The sequence below is a fragment of the Podarcis melisellensis genome, assembly GCF_964234715.1.
Source record: "Podarcis melisellensis genome assembly, chromosome: 6".
In the NCBI taxonomy this organism is placed as follows: Eukaryota; Metazoa; Chordata; class Lepidosauria; order Squamata; family Lacertidae; genus Podarcis; species Podarcis melisellensis.
The window spans coordinates 21,660,992-21,679,576 of NC_138538.1; the positions used below are offsets into that span (position 1 = coordinate 21,660,992).

General features: G+C 44.6%; 1 protein-coding gene and 1 long non-coding RNA gene across 2 annotated transcripts in view; one reads left to right on the forward strand and one right to left on the reverse strand.

Moving 5' to 3' along the window:
* Window positions 1-2,101: 2,101 nt before the first annotated feature.
* The window catches only part of GDAP1L1 (ganglioside induced differentiation associated protein 1 like 1), a 45,468-nt gene continuing 28,984 nt past the window's right edge, over window positions 2,102-18,585 (forward strand). The window contains exons 1-2 of the mRNA XM_081917185.1: window positions 2,102-2,598; window positions 17,328-17,520. Of these exons, the coding sequence (XP_081773311.1) occupies window positions 2,419-2,598; window positions 17,328-17,520 (373 nt within the window). The 5' untranslated portion in view covers window positions 2,102-2,418. The remainder of the gene's footprint in view (window positions 2,599-17,327; window positions 17,521-18,585) is intronic.
* Window positions 8,657-11,412, reverse strand: LOC309373277. Its single transcript, XR_014169932.1, has 3 exons — window positions 11,276-11,412; window positions 9,968-10,120; window positions 8,657-8,957 (listed from the first exon to the last, which is right to left on the reverse strand). It is a non-coding gene; the product is annotated as an uncharacterized lncRNA (long non-coding RNA).

Sequence of the window (18,585 nt, forward strand, 5' to 3'; positions counted from 1 at the left end):
GGTTTTCAGGCCTGGTTCTCTCCAGGTCCTGCCTGGGAATTCTAGGTTCAAACCTGGGATCTTCTGCATGCCAAGCAAACGCTCTTCCACTGACACTTGGGCCTTTCATGCAAGCATTGGGGGCTGACCTGCTACAAAGGGCAATGCAGAACGAGATGTATGAGGTTAGACTGTGGAGACACAGCCATAAATAAAGCTTGGGATGAAAGTACTCCAGATTCTATCATGTTCTTTAAAAAAACAACCTGGAAAATATTGCATAAAAACTAGCAGAATTTTTTTTTTAATGTTCAAGAAGGCTGCCTGAACAATGCAGTTTTAAAAAGAAAGACATTTAAAATACTTCTGTTGGCAAGGAGAAGGGAGTAAACATCCACAAATATCAAAGATTTCTCCAAAGCAAAGGCAATGCAGTTGTACCTTGGATCCCCAGTGCCCTGGAACTTGGATGTTTTGGCTCCCAAATGCCGCAAACCCAGAAGTGATTGTTCCGGTTTGTGAACGTTCTTTTGGAACCCGAACGTCCGATGGGGCTTCCACGGAGCTTCCTGCTGCCAATCAGAAGCCACGATTTGGTTTTCGAACGTTTTGGAAGTCGAATGGACTTCCAGAATGGATTTTGTTCAACTTCCAAGGTACAACTGTACTTTCTGATCAGAAACAAGACACTACAGGATACGCCTACAACATACGCTTCAAATGCATTACATCACCATATTATTAATATTCTGTTGGGAGCCACCAAGAGTGGCTGGGGAAACCTGGCCAGATGGGCAGGGTATAAATAAAATTATTATTATTATTATTATTATCATCATCATCACCACCACCACCATTCGCTATCTGAACTAGCCAATTCCTTCCTATAAAGATAGTGTGGAGTCCAATATATCCAGAACATCAGTTTCTGTTCAATCTCTATTTTAAATCTAAAGAAACACTAAATATAGATGCTAAAGCAACTTTCCATTGACTTAGTTGAATGGAACTCTCCAACTCTATTCCACTTAAGATTCTGAACCTCCCATTTTCAACTTTCCAATTCTCTACTCATTTCTAAACAACTATTTCGGATTTCACTTTCTGTGAAGATCCATATACTTCCTCCAGCAATGTAGGAGGCAAAAAGTTGAAGCTTGGTCCTCTCTGGGTTTTGGTTTCTATGCATTTTATAAGAGCAACCTAGGACTTGCCGATCAGAAGGTTGGCAGTTCAAATCCCTGCGATGGGGTGAGCTCCCGTTGCTCAGTCCCTGCTCCTGCCAACCTAGCAGTTTGAAAGCACCTCAAAGTGCAAGTAGATAAATAGGTACCACTCCGGCGGGAAGGTAAACGGCGTTTCCGTGCGCTGCTCTGGTTCGCCAGAAGTGACTTAGTCATGTTGGCCACATGACCCGGAAGCTGTACGCCGGCTTCCTTGGCCAATAAAGCGAGATGAGCGCCGCAACCCCAGAGTTGGCCATGACTGGACCTAATGGTCAGGGGTCCCTTTACCTTACCTATAGGATTATATGTGCTCAGGACTGAGAGACCTCTTCAGGATCAGAAAAGAGAGATCCCAAATCAGGCCATTTGTTAAGAGTGCGAGGTCCAGAATTTGATAGACCCTTGAGCAAAATGTTTTCAATGAGGTTTTCTCCCTCCTTCAGCTTTGCCCCAGTCCTCCTTAGTGCTGCTGGGGGCTTGCTTTGCAGGGAGAATAATGATGCCTCTGCCTAGCCACATTTGGAAGTTGCCTTCTCCTTTCACCAGATATTGAAGCTGGAAGCCGAAACGTTTTAAGTTCCAAAGTTAGCAAGCCTTCATCAATGCATTCATCTTCAGCACAAAGTCTCGGCAGTTTGCCTAACCTGCCTGTGGGGTTGAGGGAGAGGGGAAACGAGATCAGATTTGTAGGACCTGACTCTTCCTATAAGCAAAACCATGCTTCCCTAAGAGTTCACTGTCAGTCCTATTTATCTGGATTATCCGGGCACCCTCCGCAAACCATCCCGATAAAGGAGGCTACATGCACTCTGTTACTAATAAGATGCAGGATCTCCCGTTGCATGTGGAGTCTCAGGTTCGCCGTCAGGTGGCATCGACGCTCTGTTGTGTCTGTGATTTAGAACAATGCATGAGCAGTGCAGCAATGTGCCTCACTCGCAAGCTTGCCATGGATGTAAAGGGGCTGTGATTTAGCGCGCGCGCGCACGCACACACACACAGAGAGAAAGAGCTATACTCCTTCTCTTCCTCAAGCTAGATGCGGCTTCTGATCCAGCTGCCCTGGGCTCGCCATGCAAATCTGGGGTGAGTAATGAAATCGAACCCCCTTGGCTCCGGGAGTGATGCTGTTTCCATGAGCCCATGTGATGCTCCGATAGTACAGCGGCTGCAGCTCTCTCCTTCTCCTGCTCTTCCATAAGCACAGGCTGTCATGGCGACTCCCAACAATGTTACTCCCACCAACTGCAGCTGGTGGCCCATTTCAGCCCTGGAGAACGATGCAGGCAAATCCATGGAGGACGAGGCGAACCAGGACCCGGCACACCCTGCCTTCAGATCCAAGGACAGGCTGGTTTTGTACCATTGGACCCAGTCATTCAGCTCACAGAAGGTAAACGCTACGCTGGGCTCGGGAGGGAGGGCTTGTGTGACAGCCAATATTATGGCAAGGCAAATTCCTGGATGTTGCCCTCCTGACAATCATGCAGGCAGCGGGGATGGGGGAGACCAGGTCGCTTTTCCCCGAGGATGCACGAGGGAGCGGTGTGCTCCAGCGGAGGTGTGCTTTGTGTCTGCATTTCTGCATTTTCCAACAGCATTTGCCTAAAGCAGGGGGAGGGGAGCCCTGGCTGCCTCTGTCTGGTTTGGGGGTCAGATTTGCATGTTGTGTTTGGAGAGGCTCCTTGGTTTCTGTGGGCCAAGGATGGGATGAATGGAGGGAGACAGAAGCATAGGGAGGGGGAAAACGAATCCTGGTTATCTGTCTCCTATAACGATGGAGAGAAGGCATGGAGACATAAATGGATCTGGGTCCTTGTATATGCTCTGTAGGGCTGGACTGGGCATATCGTCTTTGAAGAACCTGTACCAAACAATCCATTGACTTCTGACACTGCAGCACTAGGATTGAAATCCTGCTTCCTGGACTCTTGGAGTCGGTGCACAGATGGAGTCAGCTTTTGTCTTTCAAACTGAGAGCAAGTGGCAGCTTCCCCCACCCCAACCCCAGAGTCTGCAGGTTCCCTGGGCAGCTCAGGGTAGTTGTGAACAAAGGATGAAACGCATCTGACCTTTATCTTTCTTAGGTACACATCCACACACAGCCATTTCTTTCAGCATTCATTATACATGGGGGTTGAATTATGCATGGGGAAGATGATGAATGGGCAGGTTTCCTCAAGGCGTGAGGGCCTCTCGTTTCTCCAGGAGCAGAAAGCTAGGTGGAGCAAGGGCCCAGTGCACATGTAATCTCAAAGCAACCCCACACCAATCAACAGGGAATCTGGAACATTTCGGAAAGGAAGAAGTCTATTTCAGCCATCTAAAAAAAACAACAACACCAGGGAAGAATGGAGGCAAATGCTCTCTTTCTTTTTGGATAGGTGAGTCATACATAAGGTTAGTTGCTCTGCCTGAGAAACAAGCTAACACAGCTCTTCCCCTTTTATTTTATCTCCTGGTAACACCCCCATTCAGGGACTTACTTTGTGCCTTTGTCTCTCTGCTTGGGCAAGGAAACAGTTAAATAGCTACACATACATGCTTTTCTACAACTAATCCAGTGCTAGCCCCACCTCTGCCATAATTGATGGGACTCCACCGGGGCAGCAGAATGAACCCTTAAAGTGACAGCACATAAATGTGCCATTCCTATCAAGTCCCCCCACTTGGTGTTGTTGTTGTTTAGTTGATTGCAGAGAAGGAAGGGTTCCCACCACTCCCAGGTACATGCCTGCTTCCTGGTGAAATCTGGAGTTGCAAGTGCATCAACAGAGCATATGAGGAATGCTCAGTGTGGCAAAGGGTAGAAGAAAAATAATTCAAGATGTGTTTCAGAACAGAACACCCTCATTCTAATAGTTTTATTCTTCCAGCACAAGGTTGGGGAACTCATGATGATATTGCACTCCAACTCCCATCAGCCCCAGCCAGCACAGTCAATGGTCAAGGATGATGGGAGTTGTAGTCCAGCAGCATCTGGAGGACCACAGGTTCCTCACCCCTGCTGTAGAAGCAATTAGAATTCAGTTTCCATGCATGTACAAAAAAGCTCCACTCCCTATATTACTGTATATCAGAACAGGGATCAAAACTCAAATCCTCATGCATTCAGAACATTTAAGATTTAATTCCTCTTTCACTTTGTTACCCAAAGGAGCTGGTGCCTGCAAAAGCAGAGCATGTACAGGGCTGAGATGCCACAGTGGATCAGAGTGTCACTAAGGGAGTGACTTGTAGCTTTTCTTCCTTTTCTTTCAGTACCATGGCCAGAGCATACAATGAATATGCCAATATTCTCCGAAAGCCAATTTTCTCTCAACAAATAGAGAAGAGAAAAACCACTGCAAACTAAGGAGTCAATTCCACTTCTTGTATAAACCAAAAACGCCAGAGATAAATAGTCTTACAGGCTCTAAAACAAAGCTCTGGACCTTTTTTCTTATACTCCATAAATTATATACAGGGCAACTGGAATTCTGCCCTAAATTCTGCAACTATAAAGTACAACTTCTGCGAGAGGAATAAAATATTCAAATGAAAATTTGCTTCCATAACATTAATCATAGTCTTTTATGCTATTTCTGTAAATGCAATATCCATTTTTTAAAAAATATTATTTTCCTACCTGGCATAAAACGTCTAGGAAAGATAGAATACTACAAATTATAAACCATATCTGAAAAAAGAGCTAGAAGACAAAAGAAACAACTGAAAGCTGTGACAGCTAGAGAAGGCTAAGACTGCCATCTGTTTTCTAACTGAGCAGAAACTAGCAACACAGTTTTGGGTTTCTCAAGAGAATTAGATCCTTTATTTTTAAAAAGGAAATGTGTGATACTCAGGGTTATAAATTTCACATTAATGAGGCGTTTCACATTCCCTAGTCAATGCATTAACTGTGATGTGAATTTTTTTAAATCTGAAATTAGGCTTTTTGCAAAATCTTGCCCATTCCTGATTTTCATTTCCTATTTTTCTTTAAGAAATTCCAGCTAGGTTGAACAAATAAGTATGAAGATGTACTCCCAGGGGAAGTTGTTTTGGCTGAAAATGTTTGACATTCTGATTCACAGAAAAATGCACATGGGCCAAAAATCGAGGCCACATTCAACAAACAAAACTTCCTCCTCCATTTATTTCCCACCTTCAAACAAAACTTCCTCCATTCAGTAATTACAACACCAAAGTATACGTAGAAATCTATTTACTCCTGAAAGGATTGTGAGGAGAATGCTCCATTGTGTGTGTGCACGCGCGCCTTAATTTGGGCAGGTTAGTGCTAGACCCTCAGCTTCTGGGGATGTTAGCCCTACTTTCAAGTCACAACCGCTTCTCTCTCTCGAGTTTCAGACCAGGAGAGTTCTGGTCCTCCTTAGGTGTCTTCTCTGGTGATACCTTCCCTTTCATTGGAAGCTAATAGGTAATAAAGAGAGGTTGGCTGTTACCAGTCATTCAGCGAGTCTGTGGCAGTGTTACTGTGATGTTACCTGAGCATAAAGGACAGTTGCAGAGTCCTGGGAAGAAGGAGGATTGAAACTGGGAGTGGGGAAAAGATGGAATCAGGGCCTACATGTCATGATAGTTGTGAGGACAAATGTAGCCCTGTATCTATGGAAGGAAGCCAGAGGGGAGGAGACTTGCTCATTTGGCCCATGGGCTGGAGGGTCCCCACTCCTGATGTAGGCTGGTCGTTGTTTTTGAACCATTTCCAGGCAGATGCTTCCGAGAAGTCTGCAAGCAGGAAATGAAGGCCATAGCCATAGTCTTCCTCCATTGTACAGCACCCAGCAATTGGTATTCAGAGAGGTCCATTTCAGACAGGCTTCACTCATTTAGTGTAGGGTCGCCATATTTCAAAAAGTGAAAATCTGGTTTTGTCCAATGTTGTCGCTGCAAAACTTATACTAATAATAAATGAAGTTTTTAAGGAAATTCGCCAAAATCTACACTTCCGATATGGGCTGCCTAACATCCGGATCTTCCCAGACATTTAATAATAATAATAATAATAATAATAATAATAATAATAATAATATTTATTTATATCCCGCCCTCCCCAGCTGAAGCCAGGCTCAGAGCGGCTAACAACAGTAAAATGATAAAACATTCTAAAATCATTTCATTATAAAATTAATTCCAATCAAATTAATGGCAATCATTGAACTAGAGTTCTATCAGGATTACAGAAGGAGAGAGGGGGTCAGACTGTGCTTTGGCCAAAGGCCTGGTGGAACAGCTCTGTCTTACAGGCCCTGCGGAAAGATATCGAGTCCCGCAGGGCCCTAGTCTCTTGTGACAGAGCATTCCACCAGATCGGAGCCACATCTGAAAAAGCCCTGGCTATGGCAATTTCTGTCCAGATACTGTTTCCAGTGGCTGAATCCTGGCTATGTCCAGGAAATTCCGGACATATGGCAGCCCTACCTAGTGCCCTCCAGCTGCTTTGCACTACAAGTCCCACCAACCCTGGCCAGCAAAGCCATGTAGTCCAAAATAACTGAAGAGCATCAAGCTGGCAACAGCTAATTTAAGCTGGTGTGGCTAATAACCTTCTTTGTGAATTTGTCTACTCCCCTTTCAAAATCTTCTAAAGCCAGCAGCTATCACCACAGTTTGCATCATCCCACAGAAGGTTTTTTATGGGGGGGGGGGTCCTGGAGAGGTCCTTCTCTGTGGCAACCCCTAAATTGTGGAATTCCCTCATTACAGAGGTGTGTCTGATTTGTTCACTATACAGCTTTCAGTGAATACTGAATATACCCCTCTTTACCCTGGCCTCTGACAACTGAGATGTGTGTTTTCAGGGCCCATCCTATTCCTGATTTAACTTAATTCTAAATTTTAAATTGTTGTAACCCACCCTGGGACCTGTTGGTGAAGGGCTGGTTGTTGTTGTTCCATAATTTAATGTTATACTATGTGAAGAAGCCCTTTCTTTTGACTGTCCCAAATCTACTGCCAGTATTGTTAAAAGGAATGACCAGGCCTTTGATTGGGAAGCACCTCAGCTGATTTTGGGATTAGCATAAACCATTTCATGAGTTCTGTTGACTTCCATCTGTGGCTGTGAAGTTCACAGCTCATTGACTGGATGTGGATAAAACTAGCATGCCTATTGGATATAAGTCACTTTTTCGAGGCAATTGCCACTTCTTTGTTTAATTAGTTTGTTTGCCTTGTTTACATTTCATTATAATCTAAATTGACAGCCCCATGTATAAATTAAATGCTAATCTCATATGGCTAATTTTGTTTTAGGGGTTCTCTTGTAAACATATTTATTATTTCGTTTTAGCAGGCTGGAATTTTAAGAACATAATGTGACATTAAGAGTTGCTTGTTAGCCACCTGCTGCATAATGGGTGCTGTTTTTAACACTTTAGATGGAGCTCCTGAATCTATGTTCAGAAGCTTAGAAACAATGCCTCTTGCAGAGTTGAAGTCACTGGAATTTCATTCCGTCTCAGGAGACTGTTTCACATGTTTGAAGTGTAATTTCTATTTTGGCATGTGTTTATTACAACTATTTCTATCCTGCTTTCTAGGATAGACCGCGGCGGCACGTCCCGTTTCACCGCTTGAGGCGAAACGAGAAGTGTTGTCCTGTTTGCCACTGCCACAGCTACCTGCCCTACCACCTCTGCCATACCAGCGTCAGTGCCAATTTTGGGCAAGATCGCACCCATTTCAGGAGAAATCTCATACACTCTGCAAGTTCTTGTGCATGTTCAGCAAGATCTTGTTGGAAATCAGCGCTGAGGTGGTCAGAGGTGGTGGGTGGTGCAGGTGACAGCAACAATGACAGGGCAAGCACTTCCCATTTCACCTCAAGTGGTGCCACCTCAGGGTCTTCTGACACCTGAGGCGGTGGCCTCACCTTGCCTATTGACTGCATAGGCCTTGAGGATAGGACTAGTTCTAAGGTGGAGAAGTAACATTGACTTACATATTTTTAAAATATGCATGGGTCCTTCTCATAGGGGTGCAGTGGATCCTGGTCAATAAGGGCAATTGGGGCAGAGACTTCAGTCAGTCCCCACCTGCCTGCTTTCTTTATTTCCAGGGGGTGGCACTGCCTTTCATTGGCTCTACCTCCACCTACTGTTGGTCTCCTTGCCTTCTACCTTACCAGTCCCAATGGACACCAAGGGCCATTGCAGGAGTGGGAGAGAAGTCTGGCCTGAGTAGGCCTTGAAGTGGTTTTGGCTTGCCTGCCTCCTTTTCCAAGAACGCTTCCCACAGGACAGTTGAATGGAAGATTATGAGTCATGGCAGTAGGGAGAGTGTGTGCATGAATTCAACAGTGCTTAGCCTTTTTAATTTATTTTTTATTTGGTTGCTATTTTGTTAATGTTAAGATTGTTTTCTACAGCATTACTGTTGTAGTACTTAGTGAATCCTATGACTTTTGTTGCAATTGTGCTGTGTAGCTTATTTTTGCAGTTGCTTTCTTAACAGTGTTTTATAGATTGTAATGATTTTACTGATGGCTTGGTAATTATTCAACCTGGTTTAGGCTGTATTTGCGATGCTCTGTTCTGTTATTGTTATTTATTGTTTGTAAGCCACTTTGCGGTTCATGTGGATGAAATGTGGCATAGAAATATTAGCAATCAATCATTCGCATGAGGAGGAGCAGGAAATGGAAAATCCAACTGGAGCTGGCCCTGATGTGGTCATCATCGCCTGTCTCCTACTCTCTCCTCTTAGGCCTCCTCACGCAGTACTGTTGTGGTGTTTTCATAGCAGCTGTGAAAAAGGAAAATTTCATGCTGGGGATCATTAGGAAAGGAACTGAAAATAAAACTGCTGATGACATGAGGTCTTCCACAGCCTAGCATATGTCCTGGGACGGACTCAGCTGCGACTAACCCAGGGCACCGTGAAGTGCTGGCTTGAATCAAAGAATATGTCTGTCACATGCATTGCAACGTTCTTTTCATTTCCTCCATCATGAAAGTTTAGGGGGTAGTGGCATGAGCAGGAGAGGCCTTCCTGCCTCATTATGTTCTCCGGTGGGGGGCAGCTTATAAGAATATTAGGGAGGTGAGGCATCCAGACCTCTTCATGTCTCCTGTTACTTCAGGGACATGGCAAGGCCTGGATTATGATATGAGCCTGATCTTAAAGTAATTTAATTCAAGACCAATCCAAATCAAGGCCAGATTAGCCTATATTAGGTGGGCCTGTTCTAGATAGAGCCAAGGGAGCCTTGCTTAACACTGGAGTAGAGTCAGTTGCCTCCCCACCTACATTCAGTTATTGTCTTTTATTTTGATTCTCGCTTTGGTCACATCCCCACCGTACATTTAAAGCACATGAGAATCCTGGGAAACTTTGTTCATTAAGGGTGCTGGGAATTGCAGCTCTATGAGGGATAAACTACAGCTCCCAGGATTAGAGAGAAGCCATGTGCTTTAAATGTTGTTGTGTTTATGTGACCTTTATTTGTTCTCATCCGGTCCATCACTAGGCATTGGTTTAGCATTTCACCTAATTCAGATGAAAAGGAGAAGCAGAGCTGGGTGTCATAATATGCCGCTCGAAATCCTGTGACTACACCGAAGTAGGTGTTTTGAACAGCACAGAGGGCAAGATAGAACCCATCATGAAGTGGAGCAGAGGGCCTCAAGCTTCTAGCACCTTCTGTGCCCTGCCCACCTGGTAGGAACAGAATCACCACAAATGCAGTGCCTCCAGCTGACAGACAGATTTATGTTGCAGCTGTTGACAGTTGGAGTGCATTGGGATTTATGTACCATTCTTGTGTTCAGTAATATCCAAGTTGTAACTTAATACAGTACCATGGTAGATCCCTGGGACTGTAGAAGCCTGAGGGGAGGTCATGCTCTGATCTCTGCTGCCAGCCAAGAGGCCTAGGGCTGCACCCTTCGCCTCTCAGCAACAACATCCTGGCAAGAGGGAGATCAACATCACTCTTCCTGTTTCAGTAAAGGAGCAGCTGCTGCAATACTTGCTTTCTGCTTTCCTTTTGTATTAGATTGTAAGCTTTTGGGCAGATACAAAGTTAACCTTTTAATATATACACAGAACTTAGAAAGATTGTGGTGTTCAACAACAACAACAATAACAGTAGTAGTAGTAGTAGTGAGGGCCGGCCCACCAATGAGGAAAGGTGAGGTAATCGCCTCAGGTGGCAGGATTCACAGGGGTGGCAAACCCAGCCTCAAAGGGATGCATCACCCACTGCTGCCACCACAGTGTCAGCAGCAGCTACAGCACAGTCCTTGGAGGCCGGATCTGCAGCCTCCTCGACAGCCCACCTCCTAAACCTGCCACCACGGCAGTCTCTCAATGAATCGAGGCATTGCTGCTGTCCTCCCCCCCTCACACACAGTTCCTGATGTTGATATTTATTTCCTCACTCCATTCCTGATGCAGAACTTCACTGTCCTCTTCTTCCCTGGCAGAAGTCACATTTAGTGGTTCTCCTCAGGTGCCAAAATGCCTTGGGCCAGCCCTGGTAATAGCAGTACTGATGCTATTTGTATTTGTGCTGTAGGGTTTTTATTTTATTTTTTTAATGTTAGTAGTGTGTCTCTTGATTTTCTGTGTCTTAAAAGGCACCTGATATAGACAAATGAGAACTATTTATACTAAATGGGGGAAGTTATACAGAATAAATGCCCCTACCCAATAGAAGGTCTCATTGGAGCCCGATGGTGTAAGGGGTGTGTGTTCACACTCCCCAATTGACCGCTTTATGAAGTCCAGTTCCAATGTATGCCTTTTCCATATCTGTAGGGCTTTTGATCCTTCATATTCAGAAGAAGTAGATCTCTTTCTCTCCCCATCGATTTGACTGGCTCCCCGCCCCCCAGGGCTATCAATAACATATTAACCGGCCAATTGTGTCGTGAAGCTGTGAGGTGACTCCACAGTTAGTTTCAGCCTTATAATATATGAGTGATAGCTTTTGTGACTCACGCATCCTCCAGCTGTGCTTCTGCAGCACAGTTGAAGTGCCAGAGCGTGAGACACGTGTGTTTTCCCCAGGGAGATACAAATTGCCCACAAGAGGAGGAAAATCTCTCCATGATAATTACCTGCTTTTTTCAGCGTATCAAATGAGATGCGGACATGAAATGGGAATCACATTCCTGCTTCCTATCTGAACTGGCCCTTCCTTACATACCTTGGAAGGTTTAAGTCCTCTCTCAGGCCTGAAAGGGGCTTCCTCTTGACTGGCGTTAACACATCAGCATTTTCAAAGTGTAGAGTGTGCAAGAGGAAACATGATAGAGGTATATAAAATTTTGCACAGTGTGGAGAAAGTGGATAGAAGGAAATTTTTCTCCATTTCTTGTAGCACTAGAACTTATGCGCATCCAGTGAAGCTAAATGTTTGAACAGCCTGTGAAGATTCAAATAGCCAGCCTGTGTTTTGATGAGCTTTCCCCCCAGAATAAATGGGAAAGCCAATATTACACTGTTAGGTTTCCAAACATGCCTGTGGCCAATGCAGGTCTGAAACCAGTGGTGTCACCGGGTTGTGTGCAAAGAGCTCTGCCCAAACGGTGCTTGCAGGCTCGTCTCTTTCAGTTCATTACCTTTCGTTCAACTCCCCATAATTGGCTTTTTGTTCTGTGTGCCTCGAGAGCTGTGAGAAACCAACAGCACCAAAATAATGCAGCTTTTGCTGCAGCGCTTGATGTGAGGGGGTGGGAAGGAATGAGCCGTAGTGCATTTTAAACAGCAAACACCACTTATTCCATTGGTTGGCAATCAGTTGTGTTGAGGGATTGTGGGGTCTGCACCCCAGCAGAGATTTTAAATCCGGACGCACATATCTTTCCATGGGTGTAGCCAAGTTGGGGATGGACAAAAATTACTAAATCAGATCCACAAAAATTATAAAAAGCATTGAAAATACTCAGTTAACTCCCCCCAGAGAAACCTGCCCTGGCAACCAAAGCCTGCTGTAATGTCCTCTTTTGAAAGGATTTACTGAAAAAAAAAGCTCAATAACTTTGAGCTTCTTCCTGAGTCACTGGCCACTCCCTTCTGATGGAGATCACTGCACAGGCTATCATTGCATACCCTTAACTAGCCTGCTGCCCTCAGGTGTGGTGTAAGATGTCCAGGTACAATTGCCAGGTACAATTGCCAATCTAATGAACTTTTGTGTGAATAATGGGGAGGACCACTATGTCCTTTTGCCTTGGGCACCGAAATATTTTGGGCCAAAACTGTGAGATTGGACAGCACCTGCAAGTCAGAAAGCCTGAGTTGTGCTTGCTCTTGCTAGTGCAGGGGTCAGCAAACTTTCTCCACTGTCCCTCAGACCTTGGGGGGCGGACTATATTTTGAAGGGGGGAAAAGAACGAATTCCTATGCCCCACAAATAATCTAGAGATGCAATTTAAATTAAAGCACACATTCGATTCATGTAAAAACACACTGATTCCCAGACCGTCCACAGGCTGGATTTAGAAGGCAATTGGGCCTTAGTTTGCCTACCCATGTGCTAGTGACTCTCTGTCTCTTATATACGCAAGCGGAGGGAGGGGGAGGAGGGGTCTTGCTGAGGCAGCCAAGTTGTGCTTCCTATCCCTCCCTCTGAGCAGCGTGGGCGATGAAGGACTGCATGCTATATCTTCCTTCGCTCAGCAGATCCCGGCACCTGCTGGAGGGATTCACCATCCGGCTAAGCCAAAGTAACTGCCTCTCTCACTGTCCTGCAGCTAGATAATCTGGCATTGAGGCCCTCAATCCAATCAGATGGAAGCTTAAGGCAGTGTTTCCCAACCGGTGTTCCGCGGCACACTAGTGTGCCGCGAGACGTTGCCTGGTGTGCCGTGGGAGGGAGGCGGGCGAGTCGGGCGGCGAGAGGTGGGGCGGCGGCGGCGAGCACACGCGGGGCGGTGAGTGAGCTCCCTCCTACATCCCATCGCCGCTCGCTTCGGCCGGCCTACTGGGCTGTCGCAGGCGGAAGGCCTGCGCATGCGCGAGGTTTTCGGGCCTTCGGGATTCCCTTCACGTCTTCTTCCTCCCAGGTCCTTGAGAGCGCGGGAAGCGGCAGCACGAGACCGCGTGAGACAAAAACGCAAAGTTCCATTCAGGGCTCCCCTTTTGCCACGTCGTCTCACAGTTTGGAAGATAGCAGCTCTCCAAATTAATAGTCCTCTTTGAATAGGCGGGGCCTGAGCGTTCCACCAATTTAGGCCTCCTGCCGGGATGTGATATGGCTCCTCCTTCCTCAAGGTGGTTCTGCTTTTAAATATTTTCCACCCTGTCACCATGAGGACTAGCGACTTCTTTTCGTAAAATATAAAATCGCTGCTCCTTGCTCTCGTGAGACTGTGTGTTTTAATTCGCAAAGGGTGTTCCGTGTACATTTGTGCGAGCTGTGCTGTAAAAAAAAGGGGTCTGTATCCGTTTGTCAGTGGCAATTGGATGGCCGGATACTGCAGTGATGGAAAAGTTTTTGAAAAGAAAAGAACTGGACTCTGAACAAAATTTGGAATTATAAAATTACAAAATTACAAAATTATAAAATACTATCTTTGTGTTTATTTGATTCCTATTAAAGAGAGTTACTTTATATATAGTCAATATAGGCACAGAGTTAATTTTTTAAACATTTTCTAATGGTGGTGTGCCTCGAGATTTTTTTCATGAAACAAGTGTGCCTTTGCCCAAAAAAGGTTGGGAAACACTGGCTTAAGGGTCTTAAGCACATTTCTGGCTTTTGTCAGCTAAAGGCAGCAAACCAGCCATGGTTGGAATGAAAACAGCTCAGGAAACGGAAAGAGCCAATCCCTTTGGTGTGATGAAGGCATTAAACAGAGTGAATTTGGCTCTTAGCAAGGTACTTGCTCTATATAATGCAATTCCTTGCACATCTCATCTACAAACCCTTCCCCTCCCCACACTTTTCTTATTGAGAGCCGTCTATGCATTTAGAATATCTCAGCCTGGTGCCAGGTATCATCAGCTCTATGAGCAGAAGGCTGAATTGGAAAAATCATGTGGTACAGTCCTTCAGGGTCTGTACCACTTCAGGATTCAGGGCAGAGACTGTTGCATATTTGAATGCTACCCCATTGCAAAGAAATAATATAAAACAATTCTTGCCTAGAAAAGCTGCTGTTAGGAAGAAGGATTCTAGCCTAAGCCTTCACCTCGGTGTACTAATTATCCACTGTGGGAATTTTGGTCTTGGGGGAGCCTTCTCTTTTAGAATCACCCATCCAGAGCCAGCCCAAGACATTTTGGCACCTGAGGTGATCCACAAAATGGCACCTCCCTCTCTGCCGGGTCTTGGTGCCAATATAGAAATAACAATGACAGTTTAAATAGAAATAAAATACCTCTTGCCACAGTGGGGAAGGCTGTGGCTGGGTGACCTGTGTGCTTCCTCAGTCTGCTAGCCAGGTCTAGCAGCTAATGGGTGATTCCAGTGCCCTTGCTATTATGGTTCTTTATCTCTAAACTGGATGTGGACCAACCAGACAGCCCACCAAAGGAAAGGACTGTCCTCTGATAGCCCTTATAAATAAAGGATTGTCCTCTGCATGGGGCCACCAATAGCAGCTCGTGGAGTGGAATGGCATTTTTGGCTTCCCAGCACAGAGGTCCCTGCTAGTAATGGAGAGGAAGAGTAGGAAAGTGATGGAGAGGTTGGGGCAGTGTGGGCACAGTGGCAGAGCTAATCTGACACTCCTTCCACTGCACTGCCATCCCTACTGACCCCCCACTCTCCTCTGTGATGCCATCATGCCCAGCTCTGCCCTGTTGGCTGCCACGGATGACCACCCTAGAAGAGAGCTTTCTCAAAGCATTTTCAAAACCTTTGATCCCCATTCACCTAAATCATTACAATAGTAGAAACCATTGCAAGGATTCCCACTAATGTAATTCTCTTCTCTCCTCCCCACATACATGACCTGTGCCATCTTCAGATCTGCTCTGAAGGGTTCGGAGAACCCCTGGAACAGATTTAGGGGGTGCATGGGGCGAGGAGAGTGAGAGAAGGTTCTGTCACACAAGGAAAATCCCTGCACTAATGGAACCTTAACGTTAGCGCTATGCTGAATATAACCCTTTGTCTCTAGGCTAGTTTATTGCTCCCCTATCTTCAGAAAAATCTGAATAATACTAGCTTATAAGAAGCTTGATTTTCTCTATAGCGGCTGAGTTGAAATGACTTTTTTCTCCTTTTGCTAAAAACTGCATCATTGTTTGTGTTGATTATGTATTTATTTTTTGGTGTGTTTCATTATAATTTTATGGCACATATATATTTTTACTCCATTTTTATTCCTTTGAAATGCTTTGTGGGGGTCTCATGACTTGCGACCAAACACAGCGGTGTTTGAGGGCACTCCATTCCATTCCCTCTTCAACCAGTTTTTCTGTTCAGTCTCCACTGACTGTTTTTGGGTCAACCTCCCCCCACACTCCTCAGGCTTTTTTCCTAATGATTTTTTGTACTTCTGCAAACTCCACTGATACGTCATTCTGAGTTTGGCACTCAGAGAACTGAGATCACGGTTAGTGCATGTTGTACAACTATGAACAATTTAAAGAATACTACTGTAGTTGCATCAACCACACACGAAATGACTGGGGGTACAAGGGACTTAAAGGTTTTTAAATCATTATTATAGTTATTGTTGTTATTTACTCACTCTTTACCCTAAAATCCCAACAAACAAAAATGCATAATGGGATCTTTATAAAGAACACATGGTCTAAATCAGTCTTCCCCAATGGATAAGGGAGCCTCCAGACTGTCTGTTGGAATTTTGTGGGAGAAATTCAAATGCATACCAGAACTTTCAGGCTTGTTTTCAATGCAGCGTTACATAAGCATCCAATCAGCACAAGGATTTCTGCTTCAGCCAGAGGACTTCCCACCGATGTCCCTACATGCCATACCCAAATCTGTTCCAGAGGGTGGGGGGGGGGGCAAAACAGATTTAGGGACTGCACTGGGAGAAGAGAGGGAGGAGTCCCATTGCAGAAGCAGGAATCCTTGTGCTGATGGGATGCTTATATAGTGCCGCATTGCATACAAGCCTAGGTTTGCACAGCTAAAAGTATTAAAGGGCTCTGTGGTCCTAGCACAATAAATTCACTTTGACGAAGGACTGGACCTTTTGCCTTTTGGAAAGTGATTTTAAAAAATGTGCAATGAACAAATGATTAATTAACAGGACAGGGTATAAGCACCCCATAAGCAAATCAGAATAAATGTAGGAAAAAGGTTAATCATTATTGTATAACCGCCATGCAAACAAATCAGAACAAATGCACAAGTAAGACAAGATACATTGCTGGAGAAAATAATTTCATAAAACTGTATTCTGATTATTCCGTTTTCTTTTGAGTCTGTGGCCTAGCTGAACTAAAAGGACCTGTACCTGCCTTTTATAGTATGGAACTAGCTGCTTTTAGGTACTGTACATAGTGAATGTCTGTTCCAGAATACTGAAAAGAATAAACCGTTCAGCTCTATGGTGGTCATTGTATGCATGAAAAGAGAATCAGCTGGGTACGGCAATTGTGATTGGTCTTGAATTGTTTTGTAGACAGATGAAAGAGGACATTGGAAGACTTTTAATGAACAGGAAAATTAGTCAAAGACTTAATAAAGGAAGATACTGAAAAAATGGTTATATGTAATCATATGATGTTATGATAAGGGCTGATGTAAAGAGCTAAATAATTTTGATTGGATCAAGATAATGACATTGGGTTGCAACTATGAAGATTGCTGTGATGCTGTGATTGGCGAAATGAACTGATGTATGTGTGATCTGGAAGTGTATCAATAACATTGCTTTGGATGTGGTTCTTTGCAGCCTCCTCCTTATTTTTGAGGTTGTCCCTATGTGCATTTATAATTCAATAAATGCCCATCTTTTCACTTGAAGCCTACATCCTTTTTATTTGGGTTTCTGCAAGGGTAACCTCCAGTCTAGGAATCCTTTTTAAAATTTATCCAACAATATAATCCAACCTCCATGTAAGTGTTGTGCAAGCAATGCTCAAGATGCAGGTCATGTGGAGCAGCCCTAAGTCTTTGTTGCGTATGCTTCAGGAGGTTGGGAGGCAGCCCTGAGTCATATCTCCACTTATTTCTTGCCCTAGGTCCGCCTGGTCATCGCAGAAAAGGGGTTACCCTGCGAAGAGCGGGATGTGAGCATGCCACTGACTGAGCACAAAGAGCCATGGTTTATGCGTCTCAATCTTGGGGAAGAGGTCCCTGTAATCATCCATGGAGACAACATCATCAGTGACTATAATCAGATCATCGATTACATGGAGAAGAACTTCACAGGAGGTAACATTCTAGAAATCTTTTCCAGCTAGAATTCCCTTTTGATAATTATAATACCAACAATTACTTTATAGACATTGCTTTGCTTTTCCTATCTCTTGCAAGCCCAGTACACTTCCTTAAGCACAGTTTCTTTGGCCACCTCACCTTAAATGCTCACTGATCTACAAAGGAATGAAGCAAGAGCAGCTGGGAAACCAACCAGCTTTGGAGAAACAAACCATAGTTTGTTTAATCGTCTGTGAGACAACTCGTGATTAGTTAAAACAACCCATGGCTTAAGCAACCCATGGATGCCTACAGACAGCCACCCAATCTTAAACAACTCCTCACCCACAATAATACAACAACCAGACTTAACATGGACACTGGTACCAGAGCCTGCAATAAACCCAGATGCCAACTTTGCTGCCACATACACCCGGACAACACCATTCTGGCCCCAACAACATCAAACATACCATCTCAGGACTACTTAACTGCTCATCTTCTAACATTGTGTATGCCATCAAATGCCAACAGTGCCCTTCAGCTCTCTATATTGGACAAACAGGACAAACCCTACGCCAAAGGATAGATGGACATAAATCTGACATTAGGAATCACAAGACAGAGAAACCAGTAGGAGAACACTTCAATCTCCTAGGACATTCTATACAAGAACTCAAAGTAGCTGTCTTATTACAAAAGAATTTCAGAAACAGACTGGAAAGAGAAGTTGCTGAATTGCAACTTATTACCAAACTTAAAACCATGGAGAGACCTGGTCTGAATAGAGTCATTGGATTCTTATCTCATTATACATGATTAAGCTGTTTTTAGCCATCTCACCCCTTGCTTTTTCCTATAAGACCAATTGCAGTCGTTAACAGTCATCAACAGGTTTACCACACCTATCAGCCAATCACCCATTCCCACTACCCTTCTGAGTAATACCCCCCCCCCACCTTCTCACTATCTATAAGGGTCTGGTGACTTCTGTTTCAGTGTATCTGAAGAAGTGTGCATGCACACGAAAGCTCATACCAATAACAAACTTAGTTGGTCTCTAAGGTGCTACTGGAAGGA